The 17,872-nt window shown below is 44.6% G+C and overlaps 1 protein-coding gene across 4 annotated transcripts in view; it reads left to right on the top strand.

Annotated features, from left to right (window-relative positions):
* The first annotated feature begins 221 nt into the window (after positions 1-221).
* The window catches only part of SSBP2 (single stranded DNA binding protein 2), a 177,957-nt gene continuing 160,306 nt past the window's right edge, over positions 222-17,872 (top strand). For all 4 annotated transcript variants that reach the window (XM_080372561.1, XM_080372562.1, XM_080372563.1 and 1 more), the window contains exon 1: positions 222-425. In XM_080372561.1, the coding sequence (XP_080228687.1) occupies positions 367-425 (59 nt within the window). In that variant the 5' untranslated portion in view covers positions 222-366. The remainder of the gene's footprint in view (positions 426-17,872) is intronic.

The raw sequence follows: 17,872 nt of genomic DNA on the forward strand, positions 1-17,872 counted from the left end.
GTCCGGTCCGCAGTTTGCCGCTCGCCGCCGCGCTCTCCCTCGCCGGCAGCGGCGGCGGGCGGGTGGCGGGCGCTCGGAACAGCCGGTTGTTTAAAATCCTTCTAGAACCGTTTCTAATTCCCCCTTGCGCCGGGGAAGGGAGAGAGCGGGGGGGGCGGGGGGGGAGGAGGAGCCGAGGGGGCGGGGGGGCGAGGAGGGAGCAGCCCGTCGGGGTCTCCGGCTGTCGATCACCGCGCGAGGGGCGTGTCCTCCCGCCCGGCCGGCCAATGGGATGTGTGTGTGGCAGCGTCTCCATGGTGACGGGGCTGTTCCCGGGGAGGCTGTGATGGGTTGACAGGTGCGTGACAGTCGGAGCTCTCTGCAGGCATGTACGGCAAAGGCAAGAGCAACAGCAGCGTCCCGTCCGACAGCCAGGCCAGGGAGAAGTGAGTACAGCCCGCCGGCCCGCGCCGGCGGACCGCGCCTTGCGCGGGCGCCGACCCTGCGCGCAAAGTAACTTTCCTGCGGGCGGGCGGTGCGGTGCGGGCGCGGGCGCAGCGGGAGGCCGGCCGGCCGGCGGGACCGAGGGGGCCCGGCGCCGCCCGGGCCGGCGTGAGGGGGGCAGGCGGCCGCGGCCGCGCAGCTCGGGCAGGAGGGGGCCGCGGAGGGGGGTCCCCGCGGCGGGACAGCGGCGGCTGGGCGAGGGGGCCGCGGCGGGCGCCCCCCGCCTGCCTTCCGCGCCCGGTCCTCGGCGGGGGCGGGCGGCCGAGCGGCGCCGGGATGCCCGCTCCCCCCGCCCCCAGTTCGCCCCGGTCCCCGGGGCCCTCCGCGGGGCTCGGCGACGCAGGGTGCCGGGACAACTTGGGTAACAAAGAGCCGCGGCCCGGGGACGGGGGGCACGGGGGCTGCCTCCCGCCGCGTCCCAACTCGTCGCCTCGCAACTTTTCCCCGGGACCGCGCAGCCCGGCGGCCCCGACCCCGCGGCGCATTGTTCTCCGGGGCGCACGGCGGAGGGGGGGCGCCGCGCTCCGGCTCCCGCCCCGCCGAACAAAGGTGGTGCCGGGATGGGCGCTCCCCCCAGCTTTTTTTTTTTTCGGGTGTGTTTTTGTTTTTTTTAGGGTGTACCGGTGTGCGACGGGGCTCCCTCGCACCCCACGGCCTGGAGCCGGCTGGTGCCGAAACAGCCTGCGAAAACTACTTTTTAATTATTATTATTGTTTGCTTCATTATTTGCTCGCGGATAAAATGCCCAGCTGCGCGGCGCGGGGCTCCCTTTCATCTCCCGCCGCCCTCCCCGTGTCACCGCGCGGCGGCGGGGCGCGGGCGGGGACCCGCGGCGCGGAGCGGACCCCGCTGCTGCCCGGCCGGGTGCGGAGGGGCGGCGGGCGGGCCGGGGGGCGCCGGGTGCCTCCCTCCTGGGGCCCTGCGCTGCCCTTCGGGCGGGCGGGAAAGAAGCGGGAGGAAAACGGAGTTTTTGGAATGGACGGCGTCTCTTTAAGTTGTGCGGTAGTGGCAGCTTCTTGACGTTACCGAGGCCGGTTTAGCACGGGGAGGAGGCGGCGGCGGCGGTGGAGGGGGAGGACAAGCCCGAGTGAGGGGGAGGAGAGGAGGGAGTGTATCGGGGGTGGCTTCGGGCTGGGGAGGGTCGGGGTAAGGCTGCTGAAGGAGTCCGGAGATGGAGACCTCCGGGCAGAAACCAGGTTTGCACCTATCTGCTGCAAAAAATCACATTGCTCCAGAATCGCATCCAACATCAGCCTCAATACTCCGCGCACGGCTGATGAGTTTACCTTCAGGCGGTTTGTCTTGAATCTTCACCTAAAAGTTTCTTTTTTTGTTGGGTTTGGTTTTTTGGGTCTTGGGTTTGGTTTTTTTATTATTATTTTCTACAGCAATTTAGAGACTTCCTAATTCCAGAGACTGGCACGCATGCTTCCTGGAACAGCAGCAGGCCAGGCATCTCTGTTGCTACAGAAGAGGGAGATGCTAGGGCAAATCTCAAGTGTTATGTTTGGGAGTTTCACACATAACTTTGCAATGGAAAGGTAGAGGAAGACAGGCAGCACGGGCATGGAATGTTAGTTGCTAAGATGGAGTGGGAGACACAACTTGGGCACTAAAATCTAATCAACTTGTGGCACTTCTTACTCCCAGGATAGGAATAATTTAAAAAATAATTGCTTAAGGGGTTAGTGGAAGCACTGTTTCATTTAGCAAGATTATGGAGTTGAAAGATTTTCTTGTGCTATACAGTAGCTGGTGTTTGTCAGTACACTTGGGGAGTTCCTAAAGGGCACAATGGGATCGCAGTGTGGGACTAAATAAAACAAATCTGTAGGGCTGATGTTTGTTCGATCGGATGAGGATCAGGCTCTTTTAATTCTGCTTTAGCAAAAACTACGCAACGTGAGCCACACACACAACTGCTGTGGTCCTAGCGCTGAAACTTTAAACTGTTTTCAGTCTTCTTTCATTGTAGCTAATTTTTCTTCTGGCTTCGTGGTGCGATAAAGCACATAATATTTCATGCGGTATGAAAATGCTTAATAATTTTCAGGGCAAGCCTGCCAAATTGACCTATTGCCAAGTAGCAACTGCCCTGCTAAGTAAAGTTATGGGGGGCCTGCTAGATGGTGCTGTTCCATTTAAATACACTTTGTCTCCTGCTCATTATAACTAACAGCTGGAAATTTGAATTCCTCATGTATAGATTATTTCATGCAAAACACTGAAATGGTTTGTTCTTTTAAATCATGGACTTGACAGATGGGTAACTTCTTGGTTAGTTACAGATAAACACAACTGGGAATTTAGAAACACCAGTCGTCTTTTATTTTCCCTGCCAGCAATTGTCCTTCGATGAGAAAAAAAAAAAAAAAGCAGCCTGAAGTCTTGGTTTATGATGTGGAATACCATTATATAGTCTAAATTCCAGGTTGTTTTTGTTTTTTTTTTTTAAATACATCATTTCAAATTTCCTCTTAGTAGATCGGGTCACATCATTGCCATTTTCATATGGTTTCTTTCTGACACCCAAAAAGCTGTGATTACATTTTTTTTCTCTTTCTTATGACACTGTTTTACAACTATGCAGTGCTTCTCCCAAGGTGATGCATGAATTTTTGTTCAGCTCAAAAAAGTTGCCATCAAATTAAATCTCTAAAAAAATACAGGTTTGACTTCTGCATGCGATTATATTAATTTGAAAACCACAGAGAAAATACATACATTTGACTGAAACATTAAGTACTTACTTAATCAAGAAGAGCGGGATTATAATTAGGTTTAATTTGAAAGTTTTTAGAACAGAACATGTAATTTAACTCTGTTGTGTCTCCTCAAGGTTTTAAGTATCTAAATTTTGTAGCCAGTAACTGATCTCTGAAATCCACTTGTAATAATTAAGGAAATAAACTGAGAAAAAAAAATACACTACCTCAGGTTTGGATGGCCTAATTATATGGAACATGTGTCTTCCCCATGAGGGTGTGTGCCAGTGACAGGACTAGGGTGTGAAAATGTGTGTTGTTCAGATGTTTGTAATTAAGGATGTGATATATTTTACAGATCAGTCCAGTGCCAGATATGTTTGTAACTCACTGTAGTGCTTGCCTTTGATATTTATGTGCTTTGAGGTTATGTAATTTCTATTAAAATGAGTAAGTTTGGCAAGTCATTTGTAGTAGCCCTTGGCGATTTTTCAGTTCCAAAGATGTCATTCGTTTTATGGTCTTTCTCTTTGTCCCTTCTGCCTGACCTTGGGTAAATTATCTGTATTATGTAGTTTAACAACACATACGAAGTGTGGATAGGTGGGTTTGGGAAAAATAATATGTAATTTTATGCCAGAGAAGTACAGTATGGAACAGCTAGGTAAAACGCTGAAAATGAAGGCATATGATAACCTGTGAGATGCAGAGAGGACAAAGAGAGAAAAAAATCTCAAGTGGTGTCGTGCCCCTTCCTCCAGTTCTATAACAGCTGTGACTTAATTTTGGGTGTAGGCCATTCCCATCGCATAAAGGATGGGAAAGTTGTATCAAACAGCAGCAGTCCCACCACTTGTGCTATTCTGGGGCCAAATAAGGCTCATCTACATTGTAAAAGGAAAAAGACCAAAATTTTCTAAACATCCTCTTTTGTTATCTCTTCACAGCAAATAGGTCTCCCCCCCAATGCCTTAAAATTGGATTAATTCAGATTAGGAGCTTGAACCTGCTGACATTTCATTGAATGGTGAAACTCTGTGAACTTAATCTTGGAGAAAGAAGGACCAGACTGTACAAATCTTACATAGATTCTCAAACAGGACTTTTATAGTAATTTGCAAGTGGAACTCTATATATAATGTTTTCAGTTAGAAAATATGTGTAGAAAAGTAAGTAAAAAGAATGTACATCCTAAGGAAAACTAAATTTTGAAGGGATTTACTTGTTTTGTGTTCAGTTGTGTTAATCCTTCAATGGTCTTCTAAAGTGGTCTTTTTTGCAAGGTGCCTTTGCCTTGGTGGAGCTCAGCAGACCTGCAGATTTTGCTTAAAAACTAACTGGGTGACTAGGGACTGTGATTTACTGTGATATAAAAGGATGCATGATCAAAATAACAACATAGAAGCAAGCATTAGAGTTGGTTATTGATTATTTTTCAGCTTGGTCTGGGAGAGGATGTAGAGCAAGTGAGAATTCTTGATGGCTGCTGTCATGGTATTCTTACTCCTTTTTTTTTTTTTTTTTTTTTTTGCATGACCCTAGTTGTAAATGCCACCTAAGTTTGATCTTGGCCAGTTGGTCACATGGAGGAAGATGGGCATTTTTCTTTTCCACTTTGCTGTTGCTTTGAAGAAAGAAGAGGTCTCCTTTGCAGTTTCTTCTCAATTCTGTTTTGGGTGGTTGGCCATTTGGATGTACAGCTCCTTTATATGTGGGTGCATAGACATTTCTTCCCAAAGTTGAAAGTGGAGTGAAATTTATACGTCATTTTCTTGTTGATGCCAATAGGGTTCTCTGTAAACAGAAAAAACTCACCAGTGCTTTCTGTATTTGATTCTGCTGCTGTTTAGGAAAACAGATTTCTGAGGACTTTTGGGGATTTGTGGGTTTCTAGACATATTTGTGAGGGGGTTTTTTGTTAGTTGTTTTTTTTTTTCTGTGAGGTTTTGTTTTGGTTGTTGGGGGTTTTTTTTCCAAATTTGGAAAGACAGCATTGCATGAATTGACATAGTTAAGTTACATTTTTCACTGTAATGTTTGTAAGCTACATAAAAATAAAAGGCAAATTAAAATTAATTGGCTTCAGTGATCAATTTGCTGCTTATCCCTGGGAAACGGTGAGCTAGCTTTTCAAGTTTCAGGTGGTGAAAGATACTCTGAATACAAAGGTGGTAGTGTAATCCAGCGTGTTTTACAGAATTTAGGTTTAATGTTTATACACTGATTTCATCCATCAGGTGTAACTTGTAAAAGTTGCAGGTGTGCTGCTCTGGGAGTCTATGGACGTAACACTTTGTAACCATTCTAGAAGAATATACTTTTTAATAAAGAAGAGCACAGAAGGGAACTTTCTGGAGATAGTAAGTATTTATCAGTATTTATTAATGATCACAGTGCTTCAGGTACTCCCTCATACTGCACAGTTATCTTAGACAGCATACAAAGGTGTTTCAGATAGTGTATATGCTGCAGTTCAGGCCACTAAGAATAACTACTGTTGCAGTGGAGATTTAACAGGCACTGACAGACTGAACGGTAGGTGTGGTGGACCGTGGAAATGTAACTTCAGTATAGTGGTGCCCTGAAATACATATCAAACTTAAAAGTGTACTGCTTATAGCAGGGGTGTTTGTTTCCATACAGTTAAGGACTTCATTGGACTGACAAGAATCAAGGAAAAAAAGAAGCTTCAGTTTCTGCATTGCTTCCTCTACACAGTTGGTCTGCTCACAAAAGGTTTGAGTGTTTTGTCCAGTGCTTTTTTTTCCTGGATGGTGAACTTCATGAGGTGTCTGATGCTAGCTTTTGTGGGTTCTGTAGTGCTGAGCAGACTTCTGCTGCTGAAGAGCAAGGACTTCTGGAGCCCACTGGGTACAGCAGATGCACTCTTGATGACAATGAGCATCATTCGGGCTTGCCTAAGAGGTAATTAAATCTTGCTGGAGGAGACAGTAGTCAACAGAAACCAGCATATATTAATAATTCATTTTGCTTAAATTATAGGCATATGATAGAGTTACAAGTATTACAGTAGCCAAACCAGATTTTCTTTGCCAAACTTTCAGTGTTTGGGTGGAAAAATTGTAATGGTGTATGTAAGCCTTGTGCTGGTTTATTTAATTTCTTTGTGTTAAACAGTTCAGCTGAAGTGTTTTGGCTCACTCTGAAAATTAGGCAAAGTAAAAAATGTGTTTTCCAATGTTTCAAAAGTTCTCATAACTTTTACCATGGAAGACCAATAGTACTCCTCTCCTTTGAAACACTTGAAATCTAGTTGAGAAGGGATGAGGGATTTTATTCCAGGGTTGTGTCTTTTTCTATTTGCATGACAAAGCATCTGAATTTAGCCAGGATACAAGCCTTTTCAAAAGGATCAATTTGCATATGCTTAGGGCTTACTAACTGTAATCGCTGAATGTTTCATTTTTGCTGGGAGTGCAGTAGTTACTGGGTTCAGAGGAACGGTCTGGGGAGAAGAAATGGGGCTGGGTGTTGTTGGGAAGGAGAGTGCAAGTTACAGGCCGAGCCGTTGGAGCTGCAGTTGTGAGATGCCAGGACACAGAGCTAACAGGGGGTTGGCTCTTGAAGGAGGATGAAGCGGAGTGGAAATGGCCAGTGCAGAGAGATGAGACAAAGAATTGCTCCCTGAAGGGACTGGCATTGGGATCAGAGATCTGCATGGGAGCTGGTGCATCGTGACAAGGAAAATAGACCTGGTGCAAAACAGGGAGCAGAGCCAGGACAGTGATGCCTTCAAGGAGACAGGTCAGGAAGTGAAAGATTTTTGTTAAGTTAGGAGGAACATACTGTCCCTCCAAGTGCTAGAAAATGACCGTTCCTTTGCTGGCAGCAAAGGAATGTGTGAGACCAAGGGATAAAATGATAAAACAAGATAAAATGTACAAACACGTATGAAATACTGGACTTGACTGAAATGGCAGAGAGGTTGCGGTAGTCCTAGAATCTGTAGCTCAGATGAGATGTCGGAACTTTAAGAGGGAAGGGTAGGATTTGCTGTTCAGAAGCAGCTGGAATAGTGTGTCTGTATGTGTCAGAGTGCAATGTCTGGGTGTTGTACTTGCTTTCTCAGTAACATTCTCTTGACTTGGAAAATATGGATATATACTAAGCATTGTTCTTACTTTGTCCTCATCTGCATGTTCACTAATTTTTTTTTTTTTAACTTGCGGAAAAAAACTCTTGGTTTTTTTATTGTGCAGAATAAAGCATTGTTTTCATAATTAGTAGCTATTTGATAATTTGCTATTTTGCTGCCATACGGTATGTGCCTTATGGCTGCCTTGCTGTTTCATAATACAGCTGTTCCTAGAGAAAGAATGTGTTGTTTCTTTGGTGCCCAGCACCACAGTGTCTGAATTTCACAAACCTCTAAAAATATGCATCAAGCCACTCCTGCCTGCTTGCCAGTTTTGGAAATGGCAGTAACACAAGAAAGGTAAAAAGCAAAAATACTTGCTGATTATTGGGTGCCCAGTTTGAGCTGTGTAGCCCAGGATTTTTTTTGGAGCATTATACAAACCACTGGTGTGTACATAAAACTTCCACCATCTCTTCTTCCACTAATTTTAAGGATGAGATACCATTTTATCATGTTGGGCATCTGGAAGGTTAGGAACAGAAAATGATTCATCTGCTGTGCAAAGTTTGTTTCAGCTGAGTGGCTTACGACACAGAGCCATCCTGTGGCACACTCAGAGATGGAGGACCTTTTCAGGTGGTCTCAGAAGGACCCATCTACAGCACGGTCCCTGCCACCCCAGAGTCTGCCATCTCCCCGCTACAGCACACAGCATCTGCCTCGGACAGGCTGTGATTCAGTCCAGAGCAGGATGGAAACAAGCAGTCCCATCAGTTAGAGAACAGCTGAAGCCTCATTTTCTGGACATCTCTGTTCTTGAGGTCTTGCTGCAGTGTTTCTGTGAAAGCAAATAGCTGAAGCAACTTGTAGAAATGTGTTTTTTTTTTTTTCTTTTTGAGACTACTGTCTCTTTTTTGGAGGTGGAAAATGAACTCAGAAGTTATCCAGGGTGGACAGTTGTGTACTTACTGTAACACTCAGCATGACCTCGCAAGCCTGCTTTTCTTAGGGAGGGAGACTACAAAATAAATGATTGTATAATTCAGGGTAGCATTGTAACTGGGTAGTGCCACTCCATGAACCCTCAGAGTGCAGAAGAGGGCACAGTCCTGCACTGCCTAGCATGGTACTCTGTGAGTGCACGTAATTAGCAAGTGCTCAAAACAGTTGCTTTTAAGAGTTTTCTGCAAACCTTTTTTTGGGGCACCAGCAAGAACTCACATCACAGTAGGTGATGTTTTTTCACCATAGATGTTTGGTAGCTACAACTTCAAGGCTTCCCAGCTGTCTTAGCTGATGAGGGCTACTTGGTTCCTGCTGTGTTGGTGTACATATAGGCCAGAAAGGAGTGGTGGTCTGGGTTGAGTTGAAGCTCAAGTTTCTTTTTCTGGTGTGTGCTCAGTTGAGATTGTTCAGTCCAGACTGTTGAAGTAGTGGTCAGGTCATACATAGTTGTTGTTTCAGCTCTTAAGAGAAGCTCTTCCTCAGATAGCAACAAACACATTAATTCAGAAAACTTGATGACCTCTGTGCATTCTTCTGGGCTCTAAAGTATTTCTTCCTTCCAGTCCCAGGGAAGTAACAGATGAGAACATAAGATATTCTTTACTAAGGAACTGGAAGGTGGCAGTAGTCAAGACCATAGCGTCCTAGGTTTTTGCTTTCTTGCTTCATTAAATGCAAAAATCTAAACCACAAAAATAAACTGAAATTTTTTGTCATAGGTCATTTTTCCCTTTCAAACCTTCTGTGATTCTTGCCTCTGGACTCGTTTTTTGTTTTTTCCTTATTAGTAGTGTGTCCAGATCAGAGCATGGAACTGAGCAGAATGAAATAATTACTTCTCTTTTGAGATGATATATACTAATTAGGTTTTATATATAAAATATTGCTGCTAATATTCCCTAGAACACTTGCCTGGGTTTTGTTGCTCTTGGGTTTTGTTGTTTGTTTTTCATTTTTTTTTTTTTTAAGTCATCCATTTTGCAGTCAACATGCCTTCCAGGTTCTTTTTACAATACTGTTGCCTAGCCAATTATTCCCCATTTCATATTTGTGTATTTGATTTCTTATTCCTGAGCATAGTACTCTACATTTGTCTGTATTAAATTTTCTCTTTATTTACTGCCCTTATTTTGTTTGTGTCCCCAAAAGGGCTTATAATCTTTCCCAGTTTACCATGTACACTTCCGTATTTCTACATACAACTGATTAATGAAGGTCTTTTAATGGAATTGGCTTAGGATAGCAAGAAATTTCTTGAAACTTTCTCTCATTTTTAGAAATGTACTCATAATGACTCTTCCATTATTTTTTTCATGTGACTACACCATTTTTTTGATTTCATGAAAGCTAACTGCTTACATACACGTCATATGATAGGCTAAGAATCAAAACCCTTGTATCTTAACTTCTAGTAAGCCATCCGTGTGTTCCTCCTTACCTACTGCACAGTCTCCCTTCCAGGTAAACCAAACTGAGCTGACAGGGTCTTACTCTTGACAGATAATGTTGACTCTTCCTTATCTTTGTATTCTGAAGGTGTTTATAACTTGTTTCTTAAATTTTTTTCTGTATGTTTTTTGATAGTCCAGCTGATGTCTGCATGAATTATATTTTTTTTTAATATGTGTTTCATACATGGTATGCCATGCTAAGATTTTTCGGTTTCTTGAGATTCTTTCTAGTTTTCTCCAATACCAGACCAATGTAATATGTGTAGACATGCCAAAGTATTGACTCCTGCTCATCATGTGAGTGCTTGGACAGTCAGACAGGGACGTTGCACAGCTCATTTCTGCTTGCCTGTATCTTGGTTGCTTTTCTGTGCAGTGGCACAGCTTCATCTTACACTGTTGTGGGAGTTTGAGTTTCAACTGAAGAGCTAAGTTCAGGGCCTCTTTTTTTGTGTTTTTTTTTTCTTTTTTTTTTTTTTTTCCTCAGCAGCCTAACATCTAGTTTACTGTATATCAACTTGACAAACATCTCACAGTGATGCCCTCCTTATGACTGGTCCCCAGAAGCCTTTCCTCTTCCTCTTCCCTTTGTACCTTCATTCCCAGTGACCAGAGCAGCCTGAGCCTCTTGTGTATGAGTCATCGGCTCCTCCAAACCTCAGTTTGCACACAGTTTTGACCACCCACATCTTGTTTTTAGGAAAACCAGCTTCATTTATCATAGAATCATAGAATCATTTAGGTTGGAAAAGGCCTTTAAGATCATCAGGTCCAACCATTAACCCAGGACTTTCAAGTCCATCACTAAAACATGTCGCTAAGCACCACGCCCGCATGTTTTTTAAACACCCCCAGGGACGGTGACTCCAGCAGCTCCCCGGGCAGCCTGTTCCCGTGCCTGAGCACCCCTGCAGGGCAGGCGTTTTCCCCACTACCCGAGCTACCCTCCCCGTGCAGCTCGGGGCCGTTTCCTCTGGCCCTGTCCCTTGTTCTCTGGGAGCAGAGCACGACCCCCGCTGCCCGCAGCCCCTGCCAGGCAGCTGTAGGGAGCGACCAGGTCCCCCCTGAGCCCCCTCCTGCCCAGGCCGCCCCCCCAGGCCCGGTGCCCCAGCCCCTGCCCCAGCCCCCTGCCCGTCCCTGGACACGCTCCAGCCCCTCCGCGTCCCTCCTGCAGCGAGGGGCCCAGCCCTGAGCCCAGGGCCCGAGGGGCGGCCGCACCAGTGCCCCGCGCAGGGGGACGGGCACTGCCTGGCCCTGCTGGCCACGCTGCTGCTGACACCGGCCAGGGCGCTGCTGGCCGCCTCGGCCCCCTGGGCACGCCGGGGGCTCACGCCCAGCCCCCCCAGGCTGCTGCCCAGCCCCCCCAGGCCCTTTTCCCCCGGCCCTGCCCAGCCCCCCGGCCCAGGCCTGCAGCGCTGCCTGGGGCTGGTGTGACCCGCGGGCGGGGCCCGGCACTCGGCCTCCTCGGGCCTCCTCCCGGTGGCCTCGGCCCCTGGGCCCGGCCTGCCCAGCCCCCCCCGCGGAGCCCCCTGCCCCCCGCAGGGCAGCACTGCCCCCAGCCCGGTGCCACCCGCACACTGACCGGGGGGCGCTCGGTCCCCTCGCCCAGCCCGTCGGTACAGACATTCCCCGGGGCCGGCCCCAGCACGGAGCCCTGGGGACACCCCCTGTGCCCGGCGCCAGCGGGAGGGGGCTCCAGCCACCGCCGCCCCCTGGGCCCGGCCGCCCCCAGCCCCTCACCCAGCGCAGGGCACCCCCGGCCCGGCCCGGGGCAGCCGGGTTCCCCAGGAGATGCTGTGGCAGATGGTGTCAGAGGCGTTACTAAGCTCCACACAGACAGCATCCACAGCCTTTCCGTCACTGCTGGCAGGTCACCTTGTGACGGAAGATCAGGTTTCTCAGTCAGGCCCTGCCTTGCACAACCCCACGCTGGCTGGGCCTGATGCCCCACTTGTCCTGCATGTGCCAGGTGATGGAAATCACGACAATCTGCTCCATAACCTTCCCCGGCACCGAGGTGACAGGGCTGTAGGGCCCCAGATCCTCCTTCCAGCCCTCCCTGCAGATGGGTGTCACACTGGCCAACCCCTACCCTGCTGGGACCTCCCCGGTGAGCCAGGGCTGATGATAAATGATGGAGAGTGTTTATTGTGATAAAACAGTCAAAATGTAAATGAGCAGAATGTATAGTGTCCATTTATTCTCTGTGGGGTTTCTCAGAATGCTTGTAGTCTTCAGGCAGGTATACTGGAAGTTTTGGGTTTTAGTTTCAAGCTGGACTGATGCATTGAAGAGCAGTGACTGACTGGATTTCCTTCAGAGTGACTGATAGCATGCTCTTTCCCCACCTTGTTTCCTCTGCAAATACGGTGTAAAAATCTGGATATCAGAAATCACGCTTCTGATGGCAGGTGCGCTTTGTCAGGTGTGGTTGTGGATTGTGAGGGTGGTTGTGGATTGTGAGGGTTGTCTGGCTCCTCAGTGCTTCCTAGCATTGAATTCACAGGCTGCTTGATCCCATCTTTGTCAGGGTTTTCAGTCTGCCTTTGGGCTTGTGTTTCAGCGTGAAGTTCAGTTGTTCAGGCAGAAGCATTTAACTGGGAGCAGACCATGATATAACCAATACTTTTTTGCTAAGTTTGTGTGGTTCTTCTTGAAGTACAACCCTTGATGGTAACCCCAAACTCTCGATGGGATTGATCAAGCCTAAATTGCCAATGAAAGTACTGGTTTGCTACTTCAGATTGGCTATTTTGTTTCTTTGCTGTCTTCCATTCCTAAATAAAAGACTGTCTTTGAAAGAGGGAATTTCAATCATGAAGAAGAAATTAATGTAAGAAGGTACTGACTACACAGTGTCATGTGTTTTATATTGACTTTCATTTTATTTTCAGTGCCTTGGACTTTTGGGAGAGATTTCACCTTAAAACCAAACCCATATAACTTTTCTAGAAAGAAGCCAGTGTTTTGAAAATGCAGCAGCAATAAATTACCAGTATATGTAAATTCCAGTGCATGCAGTATTTTTTTATGTTGATATTGAAAATGCCTTGTTGCTAGTAGATGCGTTTTTAAATCCATCTAGTGAGTTTGGAAAGTTAAGAATGTTCCACTGTTCAGATAAAGTATTTTTGCGTACTTAGAGGAAGGTAAAATAGTTATATTTTCTGTGGTAATCAATTTAATGCTTATTAAAAAGTCGCAGTGCTAGTCTTGGAAGCTGTTTTTATAGGTTAAAAAAAAATTACAGCAATGTCAGTGGCAGCCTGTGTTGTCACGTTGGTCTTTCCCGGGGAAGGGCTGTACTTTCTGAAGAAAATACTTGAGTGCAGAAATGGAACTATAATTCCTTAATAAATCTGTTATTCTTGACAGTCTCAGGACAAAATGGATCATATGGCTGACAGGCTGTATGATTGTGTTGTAAATATTTGTGATTTATGAGGCCAGAAGTAGGGATGCCACCTGATGCTTCTGCTATGGAAGTTGTGGTGCTTTATCACATCCTTGTAATTGCAACAGCAAGTTTTGATAAACCAGAGCCCCTTTGTTTTCTCTGTGCTAAATGTTTTATTTACTGTTCTTGTTTCCCAACTAATCCTCAAATAGTGGGGCCAGTCTTGGATGGCTCCAATTATTCCTGCTTAGGTCAGCCTTGGAATTGAAGTGGTGGTGGTGAGTTCATAGGTGCTATTTGTTGGTTGGGAATGTGGGTGAGTTAATGAAATTTTATCAGGTATCGGGAATAATGAAGCTCCCCTGTCTAGTCTGAAACTTCCCTAGAAGTGAAGGTTACAACTCCCATTGACAGTCTTCTGAACTGTTCTAGCCCTTTAATTATTTATTGTTAAAGCCCTCCTAAATCGGTATATATTGTTTAATCTGCCTTGAAATGTGAATTGCAAGTCAAAGGCCTTTGAGTAATGTAGTGAAAAGTTGTCTGAATTTATTGCATTTTCTCTAAGTGCTTCCTAAACTTTGGTAAACCAGTTTGGTAGTTTGTTCCAGCAGTCAGTCATCTTTGGTGATGGGCAGCAGAACTGCCAGTGCCTCCTGCCACCGTTCACATTAGGGGATGCGCTCCCTTCTGCAAGTCAGAAAGACTTCTGTGATGATGCCACTGTTAATAAAATATTTATAGAGTATAATAAATGGAGAGGATGTTCTAAAAACTTGAAGGCATATATTTGTGGCCTGAGGCATTAAGTTTTGTTTTCCTGTGTGTTCATATGCATGTTGTAAGGTAACATAAATGAAAGTTGATTTTCTGGGTTGGAATAGGAAAAGTAAGTGATCAACAAATAAACACTTAAAGCTTGAACACAGGACAGTATGTAAAAGAAAAAAAATCTGGAAAAGATAAAGGAGAGCTTCTAGTCAGAAGATGAAGAGCAGTGAGAAATACAGAAATATGCCACTAGTATATGGTAATATGCTTGACAAGCAGATCTGAAAGGTGCAGCATACTGGTGTATCTGACTTCTGCTGCAGCTCCTCAAATTCAGTGTCACTTTTAATTTTACTGTCTGTACATCTAATTTTTTATAAAAGAAAGATATTTACTCTTACGAGACCAGTATCTGTAGGTGTGTAACTGCAGACCTAGTTCTACATATTTTAAAATCTTTTTACAAATTAAATGAGAGACTATAATGCAGCAAAACACAAAGAAAGCTGTATCTTATGCTTTGAAGATGCAAGACTTAAATTGTCCAGCTGTAGTTGGGGAGCCTATAAAGAATGGATGAAAAAGTAATTTTGAAAGACTTTGCAGGACATATTAAATAGATGATTAAAACCAAAGTCATACTGGAATGCTGAATGCAGGTGTATTAGTATTAATTCTAGTAATTGAGAAAGTTCCTTGTAAATCTTTCACAGTATTCCCCAAACAGCCCTGTAACTCTGTAGTTCATTACTCAAAATTAGAGGAAAAAAAGTTTGGAGTTGCCTTGTGTCAGTCTCCAATTCTGTGTCTCTGATTCTCATTTTAAAAAAATAAAGGTATAATAGGGTTTTTTTGTGTCATAAAACTATAAGGTTTTTTTTCCCTTGTAAAACAATACAACTGAATTGAGCAGTATTTCATTACTGTCTAGTAAAACTCTTACGAAGCACTCCAGAAAGTTGAAAAAGGACTCGGGTTTTAATATTTAGACTGAGCCAAAAAAACGTATTGAAAATACATAGTCATGCCTACAGCAGATTGTGGGTGTTCCTGTTCCGTGTTCCAGCCTCTCCTGCAAACACTTCTGTCAAGCAGCATTGGCCAAAACCTACTGGCTGTGTCAAGGACTACAGGAAAATTGACAGTGATGCAACAGTTAGTCTTGTTTCTCCCTCTTGAATACCATCTCGATCCTTAGTAAGCTGCACTGGTAAAATACTCAAGACATCACCCAAAGCTAAAAATCTTTGTTTCCTACTTTGTTGGAGCAGCCAGCTTTGCCCATGTCATGTCAGTGCACAGTTACCCACTAGTTACGGAAGCACACTTACACCAATCTTCATTTTCATGGCTGAAGTGCTTGAAAAGCTGAAGTCCTGTAGCTGGATGTCTTTTGGCATGGTCACAGGCTTTGAAACAAGTTGGGAGTGTTCGTTAAAAGATAGCATGGGCAAAGCAAAAGAGAAGGTAGCACAGAGGGAATTCCTTGCTAGTGCAAGACTAGGGATGATGAAGTGCAGCAGAGAGAAAACACAAAATTTAGGAACATGTTTTGGTGTTAGTTTCTGTTTAATTTCTTTTTCACAGTGTATACATCCAATAGACAAAACATAATTAGAGGCTCTCTCTGGTATAGTATATTGTTACAGAGAAGAGCTTTGCCTTGTACAAAGGGTTGTGTACTTAAGTGAGCATGCTCTTCAGCACAAAATTGGATTCTGTTCTACGTGGATTGTGTCACTAATTTGGGATACAAGTGGAAAACTAATAGAGGAAAATGAAGAAACCTAACCTATGACAGTGTCATATATGCCCCAGGATTTCTAACACCTTATTTTGAAGCATTCCAATGGGGCTGTAAAGGGAAACAAGAAACCAGATTAAAGAGACCAGCGGTGTAATTTGGCAAAGTTGTTGCTGTATATTCTGCAGCATCAAAATGGAAATGTTTTCATAATCTTTTTGCCTTTGTGATTCAATTATGGATTTCAGCTAAACTTAAAACCACTTCTATGACAGTTACTTTTTAGCATGCCTGTGACTTTCTTCAAATTTCTGGTTTTCCAGTCCTATAGCATATTTAAAGAATTAACATAACCGAAGAAAGATGACCATTATATTCTCCCAGTCTGAAATTTAGTGTACTGATTTTCCATATTGCGTTGTGTGTGTTGGTGTGTGTTTGTGTGTATAGGTCTATGTACATATGCAAGCTTGGAAGGCAATCCTGTATCTTTGTCCTTAGAATGGGCAGCTGCACGTGTTGAATCACAGAAGCAGGTTGATCACAAAAAGACCCAACAACAAACTATTTTGATTCAAATACGGAATAGAATTAGAAGAGGCATTTTCAGAGTTAACAGACTCTTGGTCCACTTCCAAGCTGATTCAGTGCCATCCTTATGCTCTTGTCCGGTCTCTTGGTATAGAACATGTACTGTGTCCTACCTATGGCCTGCATATGGTCTGTTGTGTAATAACTGCGGTTACCTCACCAAGGCTGACTTTAGATTCAGCAGCTGTGATTTACTTCTCTTTGGGAGCAATGGCAGGAGTACCAACAACCGGACTTCTTAAAGCAAAGTATTTGTTTAGAGCAATGTGAAGGAGAGCATCTGAAAACAACAAAAGCAGTCTGTGTATGTGGCATTTTTTTCTGCCTAGGAATGTACAGCTCCCCTGATGCTTATCTGGTAAAACAAGCTTCTGATTCCTCCAGAAAACTTCCATCGCTCTGTCTCTTTGGATAGTCCCCCAGCAACTGACACAAGATTATCCAAAAAAAGATTTTTTTTCATGGAATTGAATAGAATTTTTGAATAGAACTTTTGAATAAAAATCTTTTTTCTTCCCTTTTGGCAGCCCAGGTGACCTGAAGAAGAAGCTTTTGTGCCCTAAAGGTTTATGCTTCTTTGTTTTTTGTGCTTTTAAGTTAGCAGCAGATATTTTAGCTAAACATAAACACTTGAAGAGGACAGGCCAGATGTTCCACTTTTTGAAACAATAAAGAATCCATCTTTAAGTATTGAGGTTGTCTTCCTTTTTGCTTCACAGCCGTATGGCTGTTAAGGATCATAAGATTAAAGTGCCGTGTATTCTACACTAATACATGTTGTGCCTGGCTACTCAGAGGTGCCCCTTGGACCAGGTTTCCCATCCCCTCTCCAACCAGCTTTTTTGCATAGGAAAATTCTCAGCTTCTCTCTGCGTGTTTTTTCATCCAACACATAAAAGTGAGAAATTAGTTCTATAAATTGTTAGAAAAGATCCTGACATTCAGTGTTGTGATTTAACCTGTGAGTTATGCTGTGACATTCCTTCAGTGAAGATGCTGAGGTATCCTTACAGAGTAGTCACGTTTTTGTTCCTTTATGTTCAAAGTTTCAAATTCAGTAAATTCATTTTCCAACCCACAGATGCTCTGCGTCTTAATATTCTGTATTTGTCATTTATGGTCCGAGAATGTCACTGCCTGAAGTGGCTGGGATATGAGTATTTCCTAGTGGCAGTTTGTAAAATTAAGTACATTTCAGTGATTTGGGCATTCATGTAAGTGATGTCAACTAGTGTCTGCTGGAGGTCAGCAGACTTGCCCTGGTACTCTCTTTCTTTTCTGAGTTTCTGTTTCTCTAAGTAGAGACATTAGTGCATGGAAGCATGCTATCCTTCTGTCAGATGCTGCGTAGAAGGAGGTACTTCAGATGGTTCTAAAAATTGCAGAAGCATTTGAGTGTCTTTAGTGTCATATGACCCAACGTGATGTACAAGTTTCAATTGTGTGATTACAAAACGGTAGGACTGTGATATGCTTTAGCAAGATCATTGCTCTTTATGCAGTTCCTCCAGTGTTTTAAGAATTTTCCATCCCGAGTGAAGTAACGTGATACCATTGGGGATTATTTACTGGTTTAGTTGTCCTGAAAGGTTGCTGTGTTTCTTCTATAGTCGACATCAGCCAATT

Source organism: Falco punctatus (assembly GCF_963210335.1).
Source record: "Falco punctatus genome assembly, chromosome: Z".
Taxonomy (NCBI): Eukaryota; Metazoa; Chordata; class Aves; order Falconiformes; family Falconidae; genus Falco; species Falco punctatus.